Source organism: Oncorhynchus mykiss, chromosome 13 (assembly GCF_013265735.2).
Source record: "Oncorhynchus mykiss isolate Arlee chromosome 13, USDA_OmykA_1.1, whole genome shotgun sequence".
Taxonomy (NCBI): Eukaryota; Metazoa; Chordata; class Actinopteri; order Salmoniformes; family Salmonidae; genus Oncorhynchus; species Oncorhynchus mykiss.
This window is the reverse complement of record NC_048577.1, coordinates 50,825,867-50,842,522: the sequence shown is the minus strand read 5'-3', so window position 1 is coordinate 50,842,522 and position 16,656 is coordinate 50,825,867. Positions and strand designations below refer to the sequence as shown.

At 41.4% G+C, this 16,656-nt stretch overlaps 2 protein-coding genes across 10 annotated transcripts in view; one reads left to right on the top strand and one right to left on the bottom strand.

Moving 5' to 3' along the window:
* The window catches only part of dnm2a (dynamin 2a), a 43,499-nt gene extending 33,780 nt beyond the window's left edge, over positions 1-9,719 (bottom strand). For 4 of the 9 annotated variants that reach the window (XM_036941425.1, XM_036941421.1, XM_036941424.1 and 1 more), the window contains exon 1: positions 9,196-9,668. In XM_036941425.1, the coding sequence (XP_036797320.1) occupies positions 9,196-9,356 (161 nt within the window). In that variant the 5' untranslated portion in view covers positions 9,357-9,668. Of the gene's footprint in view, positions 1-9,195 lie in introns of all 9 variants that reach the window. The other 5 variants (XM_036941423.1, XM_036941427.1, XM_036941426.1 and 2 more) reach the window with 3 other exon arrangements.
* A 95-nt stretch (positions 9,720-9,814) lies between these two features.
* On the top strand, positions 9,815-15,128 carry LOC110486728 (queuine tRNA-ribosyltransferase catalytic subunit 1). Its single transcript, XM_021558541.2, has 9 exons — positions 9,815-10,252; positions 11,308-11,376; positions 11,658-11,796; positions 11,917-12,111; positions 12,334-12,472; positions 12,677-12,752; positions 12,956-13,065; positions 13,455-13,539; positions 13,629-15,128. The coding sequence occupies exons 1-9, from the start codon at positions 9,965-9,967 to the stop codon at positions 13,779-13,781; spliced, it is 1,254 nt and encodes a 417-aa protein (XP_021414216.1). The 5' UTR covers positions 9,815-9,964; the 3' UTR covers positions 13,782-15,128.
* Positions 15,129-16,656: the final 1,528 nt, after the last annotated feature.

Genomic DNA, 16,656 nt, shown 5'->3' with positions numbered 1-16,656 from the left:
TCATTAGTCATTTAGGTCAACATTGGATCATTTAGAGATCCTCACTGAACTTCTGGAGAGAGTTTGCTGCACTGAAAGTAAAGGGGCTGAATAATTTTGCACGCCCAATTTTTCAGTTTTTGATTTGTTAAAAAAAAATTGAAATATCCAATAAATGTCGTTCCACTTCATGATTGTGTCCCACTTGTTGATTCTTCACAAAAAAAATACAGTTTTATATCTTTATGTTTGAAGCCTGAAATGTGGCAAAAGGTCGCAAAGTTCAAGGGGGCCGAATACTTTCGCAAGGCACTGTACATCAAGTTATTCATAGTCCAATAACACACATAAAAGAGAAAAGCATGGAAAATGACATTTCATTAATACCACAGAGTGCAATTCAGCACACAGAACCATTCTACAGAAAGCCAAAGCAGAGTGGTAACCATTTAATGGCAGCATCTGCTAATAGCGTTTTTATTGTCCTTGGTGTGGTATTTGTTTATTCGAGTACAGGTGTTGATAGATGCAGCCATGTCAGATGACTCTCTGAGAAGGGGAGCAACAAGGGTTAGGCTAGTGCCCCTCTATTACTTATTCACCCTGGACTAGAGGTCGACCGATTAATCGGAATGGCCGATTATTTAGGGCCGATTTCAAGTTCATAACAATCGGAAATCTGTATTTAAAACAAACAAAAAAATACACCATTATTTCATCTTTATTTAACTAGGCAAGTCAGTTAAGAACACATTCTTATTTTCAATGACAGCCTAGGAACGGTGCGTTAACTGCCTCGTTCAGGGGCAGAACGACAGATTTTCACCTTGTCAGGTCGGGGGATCCAATCTTGCAATCTTACAGTTAACTAGTCCAACGCAATAACGACCGTTGCACTCCACAAGGAGACTGACTGCCTGTTACGCGAATGCAGTAAGCCAAGGCAAGTTGCTAGCTAGCATTAAACTTATCTTATAAAAAAAACAAGCAATCATAAAATCACTAGTTAACTACACATGGTTGATGATATTACTAGATATTATCTAGCATGTCCTGCGTTGCGTATAATCTGACTGAGCATACAAGCATCTAAGTATCTGACGGAGCGGTGGTAGGCAGAAGCAGGCGCGTAAACATTCATTCAAACAGAACTTTCGTGTGTTTTGCCAGCAGCTCTTCGTTGTGCGTCAAGCATTGCGCTGTTTATGACTTCAAGCCTATCAACTCACGAGATGAGGCTGCTGTAACCGAAGTGAAATTGCTGGCTAGTTAGCGTGCACTAATAGCGTTTCAAACGTCACTCGCTCTGAGTCTTCTAGTAGTTGTTTCCCTTGCTCTGCATGGGTAACGCTGCTTCGAGGATGGCTGTTGCCGTTGTGTTCCTGGTTCGAGCCCAGGTAGGAGCGAGGAGAGGGACGGAAGCTGTACTGTTACACTGGCAATACTAAAGTGCCTATAAGAACATCCAATATTCAAAGGTTAATGAAATACAAATGGTAGAGGGAAAGAGTTCTATAATAACTACAACCTTGAACTTCTTACCTGGGAATATTGAAGACTCATGTTAAAAGGAACCACCAGCTTTCATATATTCTCATGTTCTGAGCAAGGAACTGAAACATTAGCTTTCTTACATAGCACATATTGCACTTTTACTTTCTTCTCCAACACTTTGTTTTTGCATTATTTAAACAAATAAATAACGAAACGTTCAATTTGGAGGCTAAATGGATTTTTATTGACATATTATATTATGTTAAAATAAGTGTTCATTCAGTATTGTTGTAATTGTCATTATCACAATTTTTTTTTAAATTATTATTTTTTAAATATAATTATTATTTATTTATTTATTATTTTAAAATCGGCTGATTTAAATCGGTATCGACTTTTTTGGCCCTCCAATAAATCGGTATCGGCGTTGAAAAATCATAATCGGTCGACCTCTACCCTGGACAGGAACCTAGGTCATCTATGTTAGCTTATTGCCATGCTCAAACACACAGAAGCTTTTAACCAGTATTTCTAAATATCCTCCTGGGTGTCAGAAAAGTCTGATATGAACCCTTTGGTTGTCCTTATGTACAGACACACAGTCGCTGAGTGAGTGAGTGTTTTTATTTTATATTTGACTAGGCAAGTCATTTAAGAACAAATTCTTATTTACAATGATGACCTACCAAAAGGCCTCCTGCAGGGACGGGGGATAAAAAAATAAATAAAAATATAGGATAAAACACACATCACGACCAGAGACACCACAACACCACATAAAGACAGATCTAAGACAACAACACAGCATGGCAGCAACACAACATGACAACACAGCAGCAGCACAAAACATGGTACAAACATTGGGCACAGACAAAAGCACAAAGGGCAAGAGGGTAGACAACAATAAATCACGCGAAGCAGCCACAACCGTCAGTAAGAGTGTCCATGATTGAGTCTTTGAATGAAGAGATTGAGATAAAACAGTCCAGTTTGAGTGTTTGTTGCAGCTCGTTCCAGTCACTAGCTGCAGTGTAATTAGAGTCGATGTATAAACATGTCCTAAAACCACAAAAAACAACCACTCATCAGTTTCAGGGAACAACAAGGAAAGTCGATCACATCTCCAACACGAACAGAATACCACGGGCAAACGCCATCCCACCTGACCAGCGACAGTCAAAAGCAGCAGGGCACCTGGAAGACGGAGGTCCACATTCAATTAGACTGCCTTATGAAATGCCTACTTCAACTTCTGCTACACCACTACCACAAGATATCTTGCGGTGGTACATTTCACTGACATCCGAACTGACTTTTGCATGTTGTGAAACGTCATAATCAATGGAAGAGGAACGCATGAGTCAGAGTCAAAGACTTAAGCGGCTGCCAATCAACCATTAGGCTAGATGACATCAGAGCTCAACGGAATTCACCTAGCACAACAAAAGTATGGAGGCAGGCAGCCAAGGCGGGACAGAACAAGAGCTGCTCTAATTTCTAGGGTGTATTCCCACTGCTGGACTCATTCATTGTTGCTGCTATAGACAGAGGAGATATACTACGGCCAGTCCCCCCACCCCCCCACAGAGAGAGAGAGAGAGAAACCTCCACAACCAGTCTGTCATTACACTTCTTTGGCATGTCTCCGTGTCTACACTGACAGAAATGACCATCTTCACCCCCAGAAGAACTTCTGTGATGGTATGACGCTACTTCAAAGAATATTCAGAAAAATGAGTCAAACACTCCACTTCCTCTCAGGATTCTCTTTTACCCACATGCCATGTATGTTTGCTTCTGTAGCTTGCATTATGCCACGGAGCCATACTTTCTTAAAGTAATCCTGTCTCAAACCAAGAGCTAAAACACTTCATATAGCCTAAGCACCTCTTAACACAACAACTTGATATCAGCACACTGGCATTTGTAATATTCACAGTGTATCTTGTAAATGCTTACAATAAATCCTTAGTTATTACTTGATTTTTTAATTACTTTGTCAACTTTTATACTATTAAATGACAGTATTAGTTTTACTGGTAAATGTATTATTACTGCAGTGTTGAGGAAGTCCACAAGAAAAAAAATGTATTGCACCGTTTATGCTGTATCCTGTGCATATGACGAATACATGTTGATTTGAACTTATGTAACAAAAAGATACCCAAAAACATCAAAACAAAACAAAACATTTCGAACAGCCTAAATGCCATAGTGATCGGCATCAAGACCCAAACCATTCCATGTTAAGATTGGTGGACAGAGACTTGCTAGCTACTTTAGGTAGATAGCTGGGATTTTCTACAAGGAATCTGCCTCCCAAAAAAAGCTTCTCCCAAGTGGGTGTGACACCTACTCCCGTTGCCTGCTGCACTGCTGCTTGGAATCCACCTGGCGATCTGTTCACTGTCTGCCCTAGCCGGTCTCCCCCTGTTTGTTATAGGTACCCCCGCCACACTCCCCCCTCTCTTCCAGGCTTTCACTCACCTCCAACACACATGCACTTACACACACTGCAGACTTTGGACTGATCGGAATTTTAGGATAGGCTAATTAACTTACTCAGAAACACTTCAATTAACTAGGATAGGCCTACTATTAATTTTCTATCATACTTTTATAGCCTACTGGACTCAGAGAGCTACTCTCTCAAGCTCTTGTTGGGACGAGTGACTCTGAACTTACAACGGCTAGCCCCAAGTCCTTATATATTTCTTTCTTCTGCTTTATGCTATTTGCCTCATGACTCCTGCACACTTTGTTGACTATGAACTTGCTTGTTTACCCAACCGTGGGACAGGTTACATGGACTCTTGGCACCCCATCCTATCCATCTCTTGTCGGCTTTATATTCATGTTACCTGATGAAATTGTACAATATGATCTTGTTGCCATCTGATGCACATTCAAATGTCACAATATATCAACATTGCAGAGCTCTCGCTGTCCTCTGCTGTGCCCTGACTATTACTGCTGATGATATCTGGAAATGTGCATGTAGACCCTGGCTCATCTACTGTTGCTAGCCCCAATTCTGACTTGTGCACTGATATCTGTTTCACTGATTTCTGCTCTCGTAAAAGCCTGGGTTTTCTGCACGTTTTATTGCCTAAAATGTATCAATTGAAAGTGTAGGTTCACAGCTCCGATCCAGATGCGTTTGACGTTATAACCTTTTTCAGCAAGACAGATCTTCCAAAGGTGGAGTGGCAAACTTTACCAGGTGTGTCCCTAAACAATTTAATTTTCTGGTTTTAAGCATTAAACTTTCAAATAGCTCCGTTGACAGTTGCTGGGTGTTTTTGGCCAACATCAGCATCGACCTGTACCCTACCTGCCCTAAGCTCCCTCCTGGCCCCTTACACTAAGTCTGAATTTGTCCTGCTAGGTGACCTTAACTGGAACATGCTTAAACCACCTGAACAACTCCTAAAGCAATGGGACTCGCTACAACTTTCAGAGTATTACCAATCCCACAAGGTATGACTCCAAAACACCCAAATTTGTATTATCAATTTTTAACTACACAAGTCAGTTAAGAACAAATACTTATTTTCAATGACGGCCTAGGAACAGTGGGTTAACTGCCTTGTTCAAGGGCAGAACAGATTTTTACCTTGTCAGCTCAGGGATTCGATCTAGCAACCTTTCGGTTACTGGCCCAACGGTCTAACCACTAGGCTACCTGCCGCCCCAATGGCTACTCTCCTTGGTGTTATCCTCACAAATAATCCTGATAGGTCATTACAGAAAACATCAATGATACCTTAGTGATCACCGTTTTACAGCCTGTGTTCGCAATGGCTGTTCAGCAAAACAACCTGTCCTGATTTGCCATAGAAGCTTGACAAAAAAAAAAAAAAAAAAAAAAAAAAAAAAAAAAACTGAGCAAGCCTTTCTTTATGACCTGGCCTCTAAATTTGTATAGAATCCACTTGATTCCCTTTGTCGAAGACGGTTGTACCTTATTTTTTAAAAATATTTTCAGTGGTATCGTTAACAAACACTCCCCATAAAGAAAATGAGAATTAAAAAACAGATTCACACCTCAAGAATTGCATTTGGCGAAAGGCTTGGCACACGCATACTCAGGCTGACTGGCTCTCGTTCAGGCAAATGAGAAATAAGTGCACTCAGGCCATCCAGAAGGCCAAAGTTAGTTACTTTAAGAAGCAATTCTCTCTCTGTGGGTCTAACCAAGAAGTTCTGGAAAACAGTTAAAGACCTGGAGAATAAAACCTCCTCCTCACAGCTGCCCATGTCCCTTAATGTTGATGATGTGGTGGTAATAATACAATTTGGATATATTTTGGGTGGCGTAACCAGTTGGAAGGTTGTTGAGGGCGGTCACGTGTGTTGCAAAGCAGAGGATCACAGGCTCAAGCCCAGTATGGGCCTGACAACTCATACTAAATTGTTCCGTTGCTCTGTGATTCACTACATAGTTTAGTCTGAGACTGCCATCACTGAAGTCATTTGTGGTGACCATGGGCCTCATACAAAACAAAGCCATCATCGATTGGATCGTCTCTAATCAGAGTATCAAAGCCAATGACACATTTTTAAACAGCTGCTTTACCCACGTGTTCTGGCTCTGGTCCAACCCATCGGTTTCAGGACCAATCAGACAGCCCAGAATGTGTTCAAATTCGGTAAAGTGTCAGAGAGGTACTCAGTTCCTTCTCAGCAATGGGTCTGGATCTAAGGTCCGTGGGCGTGGCGTAGCATTTGGCCGGAGCAAAGTGTCTGGGTAGCCAGGCAAGGGCAGTCGGACAGTGGAGGAAGCTAAGCTGTTAGCATCACACTGACCCCCGTTACACGTCCCTCTCATATGGGCATAACTCTAAAAGCTTTGTTGTGCATTTGTGTAGGCATGTTTGCGTGTGCACCTGTGTGTGAGCTTACTTCCCTAAGAGCTGTCAACAGGGGAATGTGGGAGGTCATTTCTGGCAGGAAAATTGAGGTCAGCAGAAAATGACTAACGTTAATTACAGCAGACATCTGTCAAGTGCTATTTGAGTGCAAAGTCCCTCTTCTGAAACTACATGTGTGTGTTGAGTGGTCATCTAGTATGCTCCCATTTGACTATGGAAATGCTCCATGTATTTGAGGTGCAAGGCAATGCATAGCTAGAAAAAGTGTGTGTGTGTGTGTGTAATATTCTTCTGAGTGAGTCTTTGAATTGGGAAAACCTGCTTAACAAGCTGATTTCATGGGTGCTTGTTTTGTGTCTTTATATGAAGGGTGATCTCACACACTGCTGATGTGGGAGACAGAGACAGGACCAGCCTGTTAAAGAGGGCTGTGGGTTAGATCGCACAACACCAACAGGCAAGGAGAGATTGTGAATTTCTACTGTTCAATAGAAAACAATCAAATGGGGTGAGAAAGAGGAAGCACTCAAGTGGAAATGACGAGTTGCCTAGTTCTGCAATAAGCTGTGAGTCAACACAATGCTATAGTCATGATATTCTATTGAATGCCTATTTCTTGCTGATAGATCATTTTTGTTTAAAAACAGACTAGGCTAGCGAGAAAATAGGAAATGATGACAGACCCAGGTACACACCTGTTGTTTATACATCATACACACATCCTATCCAACAGTCTCCTCAGAGCCAACACTAAACTGGGTTAGTGAGTGATAGGGACAGTCAGTGCATTATAAATGAACAAAACCGGTGCAGCTCAGGTATAGAGTACATCTTTTCATTCATTAGCCTGACAGGGGGAAAGTATTAGGCCCAAGGCGATTGATTATGTGCAACACAAAAGTATAGAATGTTGCCTAGTGATAGACTGCCATGATATAGGTGGTGCATAGTGGGTCCTGTCCCACTGCCGATTTCCAGGTGTGGCATGGAACTTATAAATAGACCAGTGGGAGACCAGCCTACACCTAGGTTTCCCTTTGAAACAAGGGCAGAACACCAGTTAGCCCAAGATGTACTCTTAAGAAGTCTACCATTACTCATTAATAAGGTCCAAGGATCTTGTTGTTATTTTCAGAGGTAGACTGGCTCTGGCAGCCAAAAACTCAATCTAAACGTGAATCGATTCTAAAATCATAAAGCCCTTTACTTTTAATGTTACACCAATATCATTTCACTATGCAAAACATACACTTACTATACAATGTTTTAGCAGGCTTTATCACAGTTGCACATGACAGTATTTTCAGTGACAACACGTTTCTGGCAGCAATCTTCCGTCACACACAGGTGTTCATAGCATGCTAGATAGCTAATTAGCATCTGTCTCGCATAAACATGCGCTGTAACATGGAGATATGGCGTTGTGAGAACAGTAACCCTAACCCTATTAAAAATGTGTATATCAATGTATGCTTTCGTTTTAGAAAATTATTTCCCGCTGATATGAAAGAAAAGGTCCGTATGCTTCCAAAACCGTACCGCAAGCGATGCACGTTACGCCTCTATCACACATACAGTGTCCTTGCGCAAAATGGTTTGCAGCATGTGCAACAAAAGTTTAACATTCACCTTCTGCTAACACTTTTGTCAAGCTGTCTATGCGTACAGTTGGACGCATGCATACCTTCGGCAAACGCAGTGTTCCATTGTACTCCTGGTGTACCAAAATGCAAAACACTGTCAGTGTGATCAAGGCGTTAATGCTCAGACCGAGCGTTGGGGATATTAACAAAACTCCTTCCTCCAATGACTTGTGTAATGTAACGGAGTCATTCAATGTCACCAGTGTGACATCACACAAAATACATTTTCTCCAGTCTACACTACACCCACCTATTATCTCTGTACTCACCCACTATAAACAAGTTCTTTGGACCCCACAAAACTATACAGCATATTTACGCAGGATACATTGCCTAACTACCGGTAATATTTTTTGTTTTTTACAGGCAAAGGGTATACAATTCATAAGGGTATAGAAATTATACACAACAGCAGATCCTATGCAAACACCTCTGGGAAACCAATGTTGTTGGCCTCTTTGTGGCACCCCAACTTGCCAAGTGTAGCATCATATTTAAGTGGATTAAAGGGGGACAAGCAGCCTAATATTCAACAAAATGTTTTTCATATACCTAAATTCTAGACTACACTCCATACAGATTAAAGCAGCTACTGTAGCTAGTTGTGTTCTGTTGTGTAATGTCATCATGTCACCCAGAGAGTTATAAATTACGTACATCTCAAATGTAAAACAATTCAATGTGTACTGGGAACAGTCTACAATACACAAATAATTAAGTTATCAATCTAATCTACTGATCAGTCGACTAAAGTAGCCTGATTTAATTTCCGTGTTCGGCCCTGCTGACAACCGCTGACACTATTGCAGGAGCAAGTTGCCCCCAAAACGCTAGATAGCAAAGTTATTTGGTCCATATTTATTGCATTTAGTTTTATTTCCTTACATAAATAGATACTACTAGGTAATATTTCTGGTCCGAGACCAGTGCCCCCAGGCAACTTTTCACGATTTCCTTTGAAACATTTGTCATCCGCCCTGGCTTGCCACGCAAACGTCGCATCTAACGTCAACATTTCGTTCCTCCTCTTTCGTTATGTTTTGTTTGCTTACGCCAAGTGCGTAAATGAGTATGTGACCAAATACCAGTTTAGGAGCACGGATCATCTCACAACTTTACCAACTGGTTATCTAGCTAGCGAAATGTCTTACTAAAAGCTGACTCCAGGGAGCTTTTGCAAATTGAGTTGAGTGAGCACCACCAACCTGCCAACGAAATTTTCCAAGACCGAGCTTTTTCCAGCACTCTGCCCACCGACCACAGCAATTTGAGGTAGGTCCAAGTTACAACTCTGGCCGATGGAACTGAAAGCGTCCTGAAGTTTGTTGATAAGGGGGATCAAATCTTCCATCCCCCGGTTCCCCATGGTTTCGTTGGATCGGCTCCCCTCCCGAACTAACGTTAGCCTACTACGTTAACGTTACTAGTTAGCAAGGTGCTCGGGTTACTCCGAAGTGTTGAATTCCACCTTTCAAGCCGCCCTGTCTTCAATCTATCAAAGGAAAATATGCTGCTTACAAATTGTGTAACTTCAAATTTAGTGGGATTACAGTAAGGTGTTCTTATAAACACGAAAAATACTCAAAGTCAACGAAACGGATAGAAAACTCACAAAACAAAACTTCCACCATCCGGTCAGGCAAGTCGACATCCGACCTAACCGGTGATAAGGCTACCGCCTCCTGTCACTTAAATAATTGGTCAATCTCACTGTTCGTCTCTAATCACTTTCCTTTCATTGGCTAGTTGTTTTCAACGTCAAAGGGATGTGTTCACCTCTGGACATTGCTTCAATGGGCAAATTAATACTTGATGATACAATTATTAAATGACAAGACATGCAAGGATAGCTTCTACGAGTTTGCTGTCAATGATATTGTAATGAAGACATATTTTTTACAACTCAATGCAAATATTAGATTACTGTAGTTCCGGTACGTCACGTGTTTGTTGACGTCGTCTGTGAGCAACAACATGGCTGCGCCCATAGCCAGAGGAGCTGCAACGAGCAGCTTTGAAACAGGCATGGTTGTCAAGAAAGCCGTTTCCATCGTTGCTCCTCTTGCTCTCCGAATCATCGCCGAATGTCCAGTGACCAAAGCGAGGGCTTGTGATCTCAAACTCCCTCACTGTACGGTCAGCACCCCAGTGTTCATGCCTGTTGGTACACAAGGCACGATGAAGGGAATCACAGTGGACCAACTCGATGATCTGGGATGTCAGATTTGTCTTGGCAACACATACCACTTGGGTATGAGGCCGGTAAGTGTAGCCCAATAATGTAAGAAAGGAGCCTAACGTTACTCTTATAGTCCAAGGACCTTACATGTTCTGTTTAAAGGGGCAATCAGAATTTGCTACATCAATTTTTGGATTTATACATTAATGATATGTACCCATTGATTCTTGAAGAACATCATTTATAAATGCCTCATGAGCTTAGTTCAACTGTCATACCTCCAAAATATATACAATATAACTTTGTTTTTCTCCAATCTTTGTAAACAAAGTTAATGTAAACAAACACAGTATAGCCTCAAAACTTGGTCAAAGCTATAATTCTGATATCATGGATGGTCAGTCCTTGCATCCATAGCTCTGTCTATGAATTTGAGAATGGTTACATATCTCCAGCCCCATCCCTCAGCGTTTTAGTGAAACGGTGGTGGAGAGGGTTTTTTGTTATTGTTTCAACTGCTGATTTGCACTTTAAAGGCAAATTTGCCCAGGAAGCCAAAACAGCCAAATACTCCATCTAAACGTCAATTGATTCTCACTTGCAGTACGGTACTAGAAACATAAATCCCTCTACTTTCATATCACATCAAAATAATTGAGCAAATGCACACTTACTGTAGACTTGTTTAACTGGTTTAACACAGTTGCGGCCAACAGTGTTTTTCAGTGACAAAAAGCTGTGTATAACCCTATAAAGCTGTGTATAACCCTATAAAGCTGTGTATAACCCTATAAAGCTGTGTATAAATTTAACCTTTTGTTTTTTGAAAATGATTTATTGCTAATATGAAAGATATAAGGTCCTTATGCTTCCAAAACTGTACCTCAAGTAATGCGTGTTAATGTTCAGACTGAGCTTCAGGGCTCTTAACAAAACTCCCCTGTATAGAAGACGTCTTTGTCCAATAACTCTTATGTGTAATGTAATGGAACTGAGAGTCATTATCAATGGCTACATTAAGTGGTGCTAGGGCTATTCACATTGTGTATCAAAGATGATTGACCTTGTAGACAGCTCTTTGTTGTCAGTGTCTGGTGTGCTGCAGACAGTGAGGATGGTGTTGTCTGTCCCATCACAGGGTCCTGAGCTGATTGAGAAAGCAAATGGCCTGCATGGCTTCATGAACTGGAAAAGAAACCTTTTGACTGTGAGTATCAGCTAATGTGTTGACTGCTTAATTGGGCTAAAAAGAACAAGGGTCTCTTTCACCCAAATGTCTGCTTTTCAAGATATGTGAGCATCATATGATGCAAAATGCATAATTTGAGGAGGATTTCTGTATTTTGAAGGTCACATATCTTGAAAACTTGAGTGCTGACGAGAAAAACATTTTGGGACTACAGTATGTCAACGATGGACTATTGAAACACAAACCAAAAGAATGTTTTTGGTTGGAATTTTCCTTGAATCCCTACCATTTCTACATAGGACAGTGGGGGCTTTCAGATGGTGTCTCTTGTTGAACTATCAGAGGTTACTGAGGAGGGGGTCAAGTTCAAATCTCCTTACGATGGGAAGGAGATCCTTCTGAGTCCTGAGCAGTCAATCGCCATACAGAACAGTCTGGGTAAGAAGGACACAATCCAGTATCCACTCCCAATGAATCAGTCTGGAAAGTAAAGCCACTATACTTCAGGTAGTACTCCTGTTCTTAATTTTAATATCGCACCATTTCTGTTTTGTCCAGGGTCAGACATCATGATGCAGTTGGATGACGTGGTCAGCAGTACGGTGACTGGGCCGCGAGTGGAGGAGGCTACGTGGAGATCGATTCGCTGGCTGGACCGCTGCATTGCAGCCAATAAGAATCCAGATAGACAGAACCTGTTTGCCATCATCCAGGGGGGCCTGAACACAGAGCTGCGCAAAGCCTGTCTAGACGGTAAGATGTTCCCCCCTGTTTCATCTATGTCTATCGATGACTAACCTCCCTCAAAGCCATTCAGCACAGAAAATTACTCTGTCTTCATGCTAATTAGTTTAACATCTTATTTTGGAAATACGGTGGAAAAGAGCTAATGAAAAATACATTATCTGTGTAGATGCTGATACCAAATTCTGTGAAATTTAAAAAAATATTTTTCTGTTCCTGTGCTTTTTACAGAAATGACAAAACGGGATGTTCCTGGCTTTGCTATCGGTGGGCTGAGCGGAGGTGAGGAGAAGGATGATTTCTGGAGGATGGTGACACTCAGCACAGACCATCTGCCTCGGGAGAAGCCTCGCTACCTCATGGGGGTTGGGTATGGCTGCCATCTTCCTTATGTTATAACAGCACATTTACATGCATAAATGACATAATGTTATAACAGCACATTTACATGCATAAATGACATAATGTTATAACAGCACATTTACATGCATAAATTACATAAGTGTCAAATGTTTTGTGGTGCCGTACAGATATTTCTATGTATGTGGTTCATGTGTTTTGCTGTGGGTCACAGTTATGCAGTAGACCTGGTGGTGTGTGTTGCTCTGGGTTGTGACATGTTTGACTGTGTCTTCCCAACACGCACTGCAGTAAGTATTCCATTCTCTTACATATTATGAGTCACCTACTCTCTATTAATTTACTTCGAAATAAATATTCTTATCACAAGTGCAGAGAAACCCAATAGCTTATTTTATAATTTAGTCCATAGCAGTACTACCTTCTTTATAATGATTATATTGATGATTGTGGTTATGATGATAATGAAGTGATCTTCTTCCTTTCATCCCAGAGGTTTGGCTCAGCTCTGGTCCCGTGGGGATCTCTGACGATTACCAAGAAGCAGTTTGCCAAGGACCTACAGGCAATAGATCCAGACTGCCAGTGCCCCACCTGCAGGAGGTAAAGGCATATTAACCCTGGTACACTGAGGGACAGAATACGGAGGGTTGAAGGAATGGAGTTTGTAGAGGGTTAGAGAAACTGGTTTACAAATCTCAATTCTCTTCAATGGATGTTTTTAGTTGTAGGCTGAATGATTCTGAGCATTGTTTTCTAATGGGGCGTCAGGGTAGCCTAGTGGTTAGAGCGTTGGAACAGTAACCAAAAGGTTGCTAGATCGAATCCCCGAGCTGACAAGGTAAAAATCTGTTGCTCTGCCCCTGAACAAGGCAGTTAATCCACTGTTCCTAGGCCATCATTGTAAATAAAATAACTAGCTAAATAAAGGTTAAATATATCAATTTAAAAAAATACATTATCAGTTTTCATTTGCTCCCCAATGACTCCAGGCACAGTCGGGCCTATCTGCATGCTCTTTTCAAGAGTGACACCGCAGCCATGCATCACATTACCATCCACAACATCTCCTACCAGGTCTGTGTTTCTATAATGGTTAATAGTTTCCTTTCGTTACTATTTGCCATAGATGAGATAATAACCTTATCCTCTATCTTTGCGTCCAGCTCACTCTGATGCGGTCGATGAGACAGAGCATCATAGATGGTCGCTTCCCAGACTTTGTGAGGACATTCATGAAGAGAATGTTCCCCTCTCCTGAACAGTATCCAGGCTGGGCGGTGGATGCTCTAGGAACAGTCAACATCACATTGAATTAAACTACTTTATACAGCCTGGGACTTGCTCTGAAACGGCCAATAAGACCTTTTATTTGAGAAATCAGATCTCCTTTGGTTTGTTATGAAATCGCCTTTTCTACTTTTATGCTTCACTTTGCTTCTGCCTGTATATTCTGTCAGACTTACTCCTGAATGGTTCAATGACGTTCAATGATATTTTACTGTCTTTATGATTTAGTTACGTTCATGTTTTGTTACAGTACGGTTCTTTTTTTGTGTGTAATTTATATGCTAAACATTCTGTTGAAAGTTCTGAATTTACATTCTACTGCTTTCAACTCCTGTCAGACATACAGTACTTTTGTGACATCCAGTTTTCACTCTGCAGTCCTTTTCAGTGTATGATAATGTAGGAGTGGAGTAGTGTTGTTGAAGTCCAGGAACTGTCTCCTCTGATATATTCAGACACTTTTAGTTGTTACCATGGCTACAGACCAGCGGCCCACCCTCTTGAAATTCCATGCATGACTTCTAACACAGAAATGTGGTCATGAACTAACAATTAGAGAGATTTTGGAACATTTCCTAGGGCTTATTATCGACCTTTACCAGCAGGAGGAAGTGAATACATTTCTATAATTGAGTTCTGTTTTGTTGTGCAAGAGATGACACAGGAACCCACATTTGTGTGCTTTTGACTTTGGGCCACTAGAGGGCAAAAATATTCTAAACCTGATGAAAATGCACGTGAGCCAGATTACGCCATCTGTTTAGTTGACATGCTGGAGAAGTTTCATAGGAAGGAATGGGAATTCTACCCACCCAGTTTGGTTCAAAAGCAGAGAAGTAGAGCATGTATGGTTTAGTCAGATTTGCATGCTGAGGGCAGACAGAGTAGTGGCAAACCAATTCTCAAGGAAGTGGCTTAGGGGATCACAATTTCCTGTGTCTCCGAAGTGCTACTTTCTCAAACAAAAAATGACACCCAATACAATGAGTTCCAGCAGTCAAGACAGTCGGAGGACAGAGAATAATAGGGTGTCATAATCTGCCATTGAAGCAAACCAGGATCAAAGACACATTGGAAAACAATAGGCAAGATTTTTTTTGTAGATTCCAATGTTTAGGTTTTTGTTCCGGAAACAACATTTTGTTTAATTGGTTCCTGTTTTTCTATTAGAAATTGAGGTCCTTTCTGACATCTAATTAAAGCTTTAATAGGCTACGTTGCAGTTGTAAAAGCACCTGTTGCCTCTAGTTGAGAGACAAGATCTTTAAATAAAGACTATAGGCTACAGAGTTTATACATGGGTTGTAATTGTTAATACCTGTCAGTTATTAGTTTATAATGGTAAACATATAATAATAAACATGTAATAGTAATGAGCAAGTTATTCTTTAATGAATCAACACAGTTGACAATCACATTTTTACCTAAGTCTGTGCGTGTCACTTGAATTAGATTATTTTATGGGATATTGTAGTCCTATTGGATGAATTCTCTAAGAATATTGCCTTTATCTACAGTTGTGGCCAAAAGTTTTGAGAATGACACAAATATTAATTTTCACAAAGTCTGCTGCCTCAGGTTGAATGATGGCAATTTGCATATACTCCAGAATGTTATGAAGAGTGATCAGATGAATTGCAATTAATTGCAAAGTCCCTCTTTGCCATGCAATCGAACTGAATCCCCAAAAAAACATTGCCACAAAAGGACCAGCTCACAACATGTCAGTGATTCTCTCGTTAACACAGGTGTGAGTGTTGACAAGGACAAGGGCGGTGCTTGGAATCATTGTTCTTCCTCTGTCAATCATGGTTACCTGCAAGGAAACACGTGCCATCAAAAAGGTCTTCACATGCAAGGATATTGCTGCCAGTAAGATTGCACCTAAATCAACCATTTGTCGGATCATCAAGAACTTCAAGGAGAGCGGTTCAGTTGTTGTGAAGAAGGCTTCAGGGCGCCCAAGAAAGTCCAGCAAGCGCCAGGACCGTCTCATAAAGTTGATTCAGCTGCGGGATCGGGGCACCACCAGTACAGAGCTTGCTCGGGAATGGCAGCTGGCAGGTGTGAGTGCATCTGCACGCACAGTGAGGCAAAGACTTTTGTAGGATGGAGTGTGTCAAGAAGGGCAGCAAAGAAGCCACTTTTCTCCAGGAAAAACATCAGGGACAGACTGATATTCTGCAAAAGGTACAGGGATTGGACTGCTGAGGACTGGGGTAAAGTCATTTTCGCTGATGAATCCCCTTTCCGATTGTTTGGGGCACCCGGAAAAAAGCTTGTCCGGAGAGCTACCATCAGTCCTGTGTCATGCCAACAGTAAAGCATCCTGAGACCATTCATGTGTGGGGTTGCTTCTCAGCCAAGGGAGTTGTCTCACTCACAATTTTGCCTAAGAACACAGCCATGAATAAAGAATGGTACCAACACATCCTCCGAGAGCAACTTCTCCCAACCATCCAGGAACAGTTTGGCGACAAACAATGCCTTTTTCCAGCATGATGGAGCACCTTGCCATAAGGCAAAAGTGATAACTAAGTGGCTCGGGGAACAAAACATCAATATTTTGGGTCCATGGCCAGGAAACTCCCCAGACCTTAATCCCTTTGAGAACTTGTGGTCAATCCTCAAGAGGCGGGTGGACAAACAAAAACCCACAAATTCTGACAAACTCCAAGCATTGATTATGGAATAATGGGCTGCCATCAGTCAGGGTGTGTCCCAGAAGTTAATTGACAGCATACCAGGGCGGATTGCAGAGGTCTTGAAAAAAACATTGAAGGGTCAACACTGCAAATATTGACTCTTTGCATCAACTTCATGTAATTGTCAATAAAAGCCTTTGACACTTGTGAAATGCTTGTAATTATACTTCAGCATTCCATAGTAACATCTGTCAAAAAT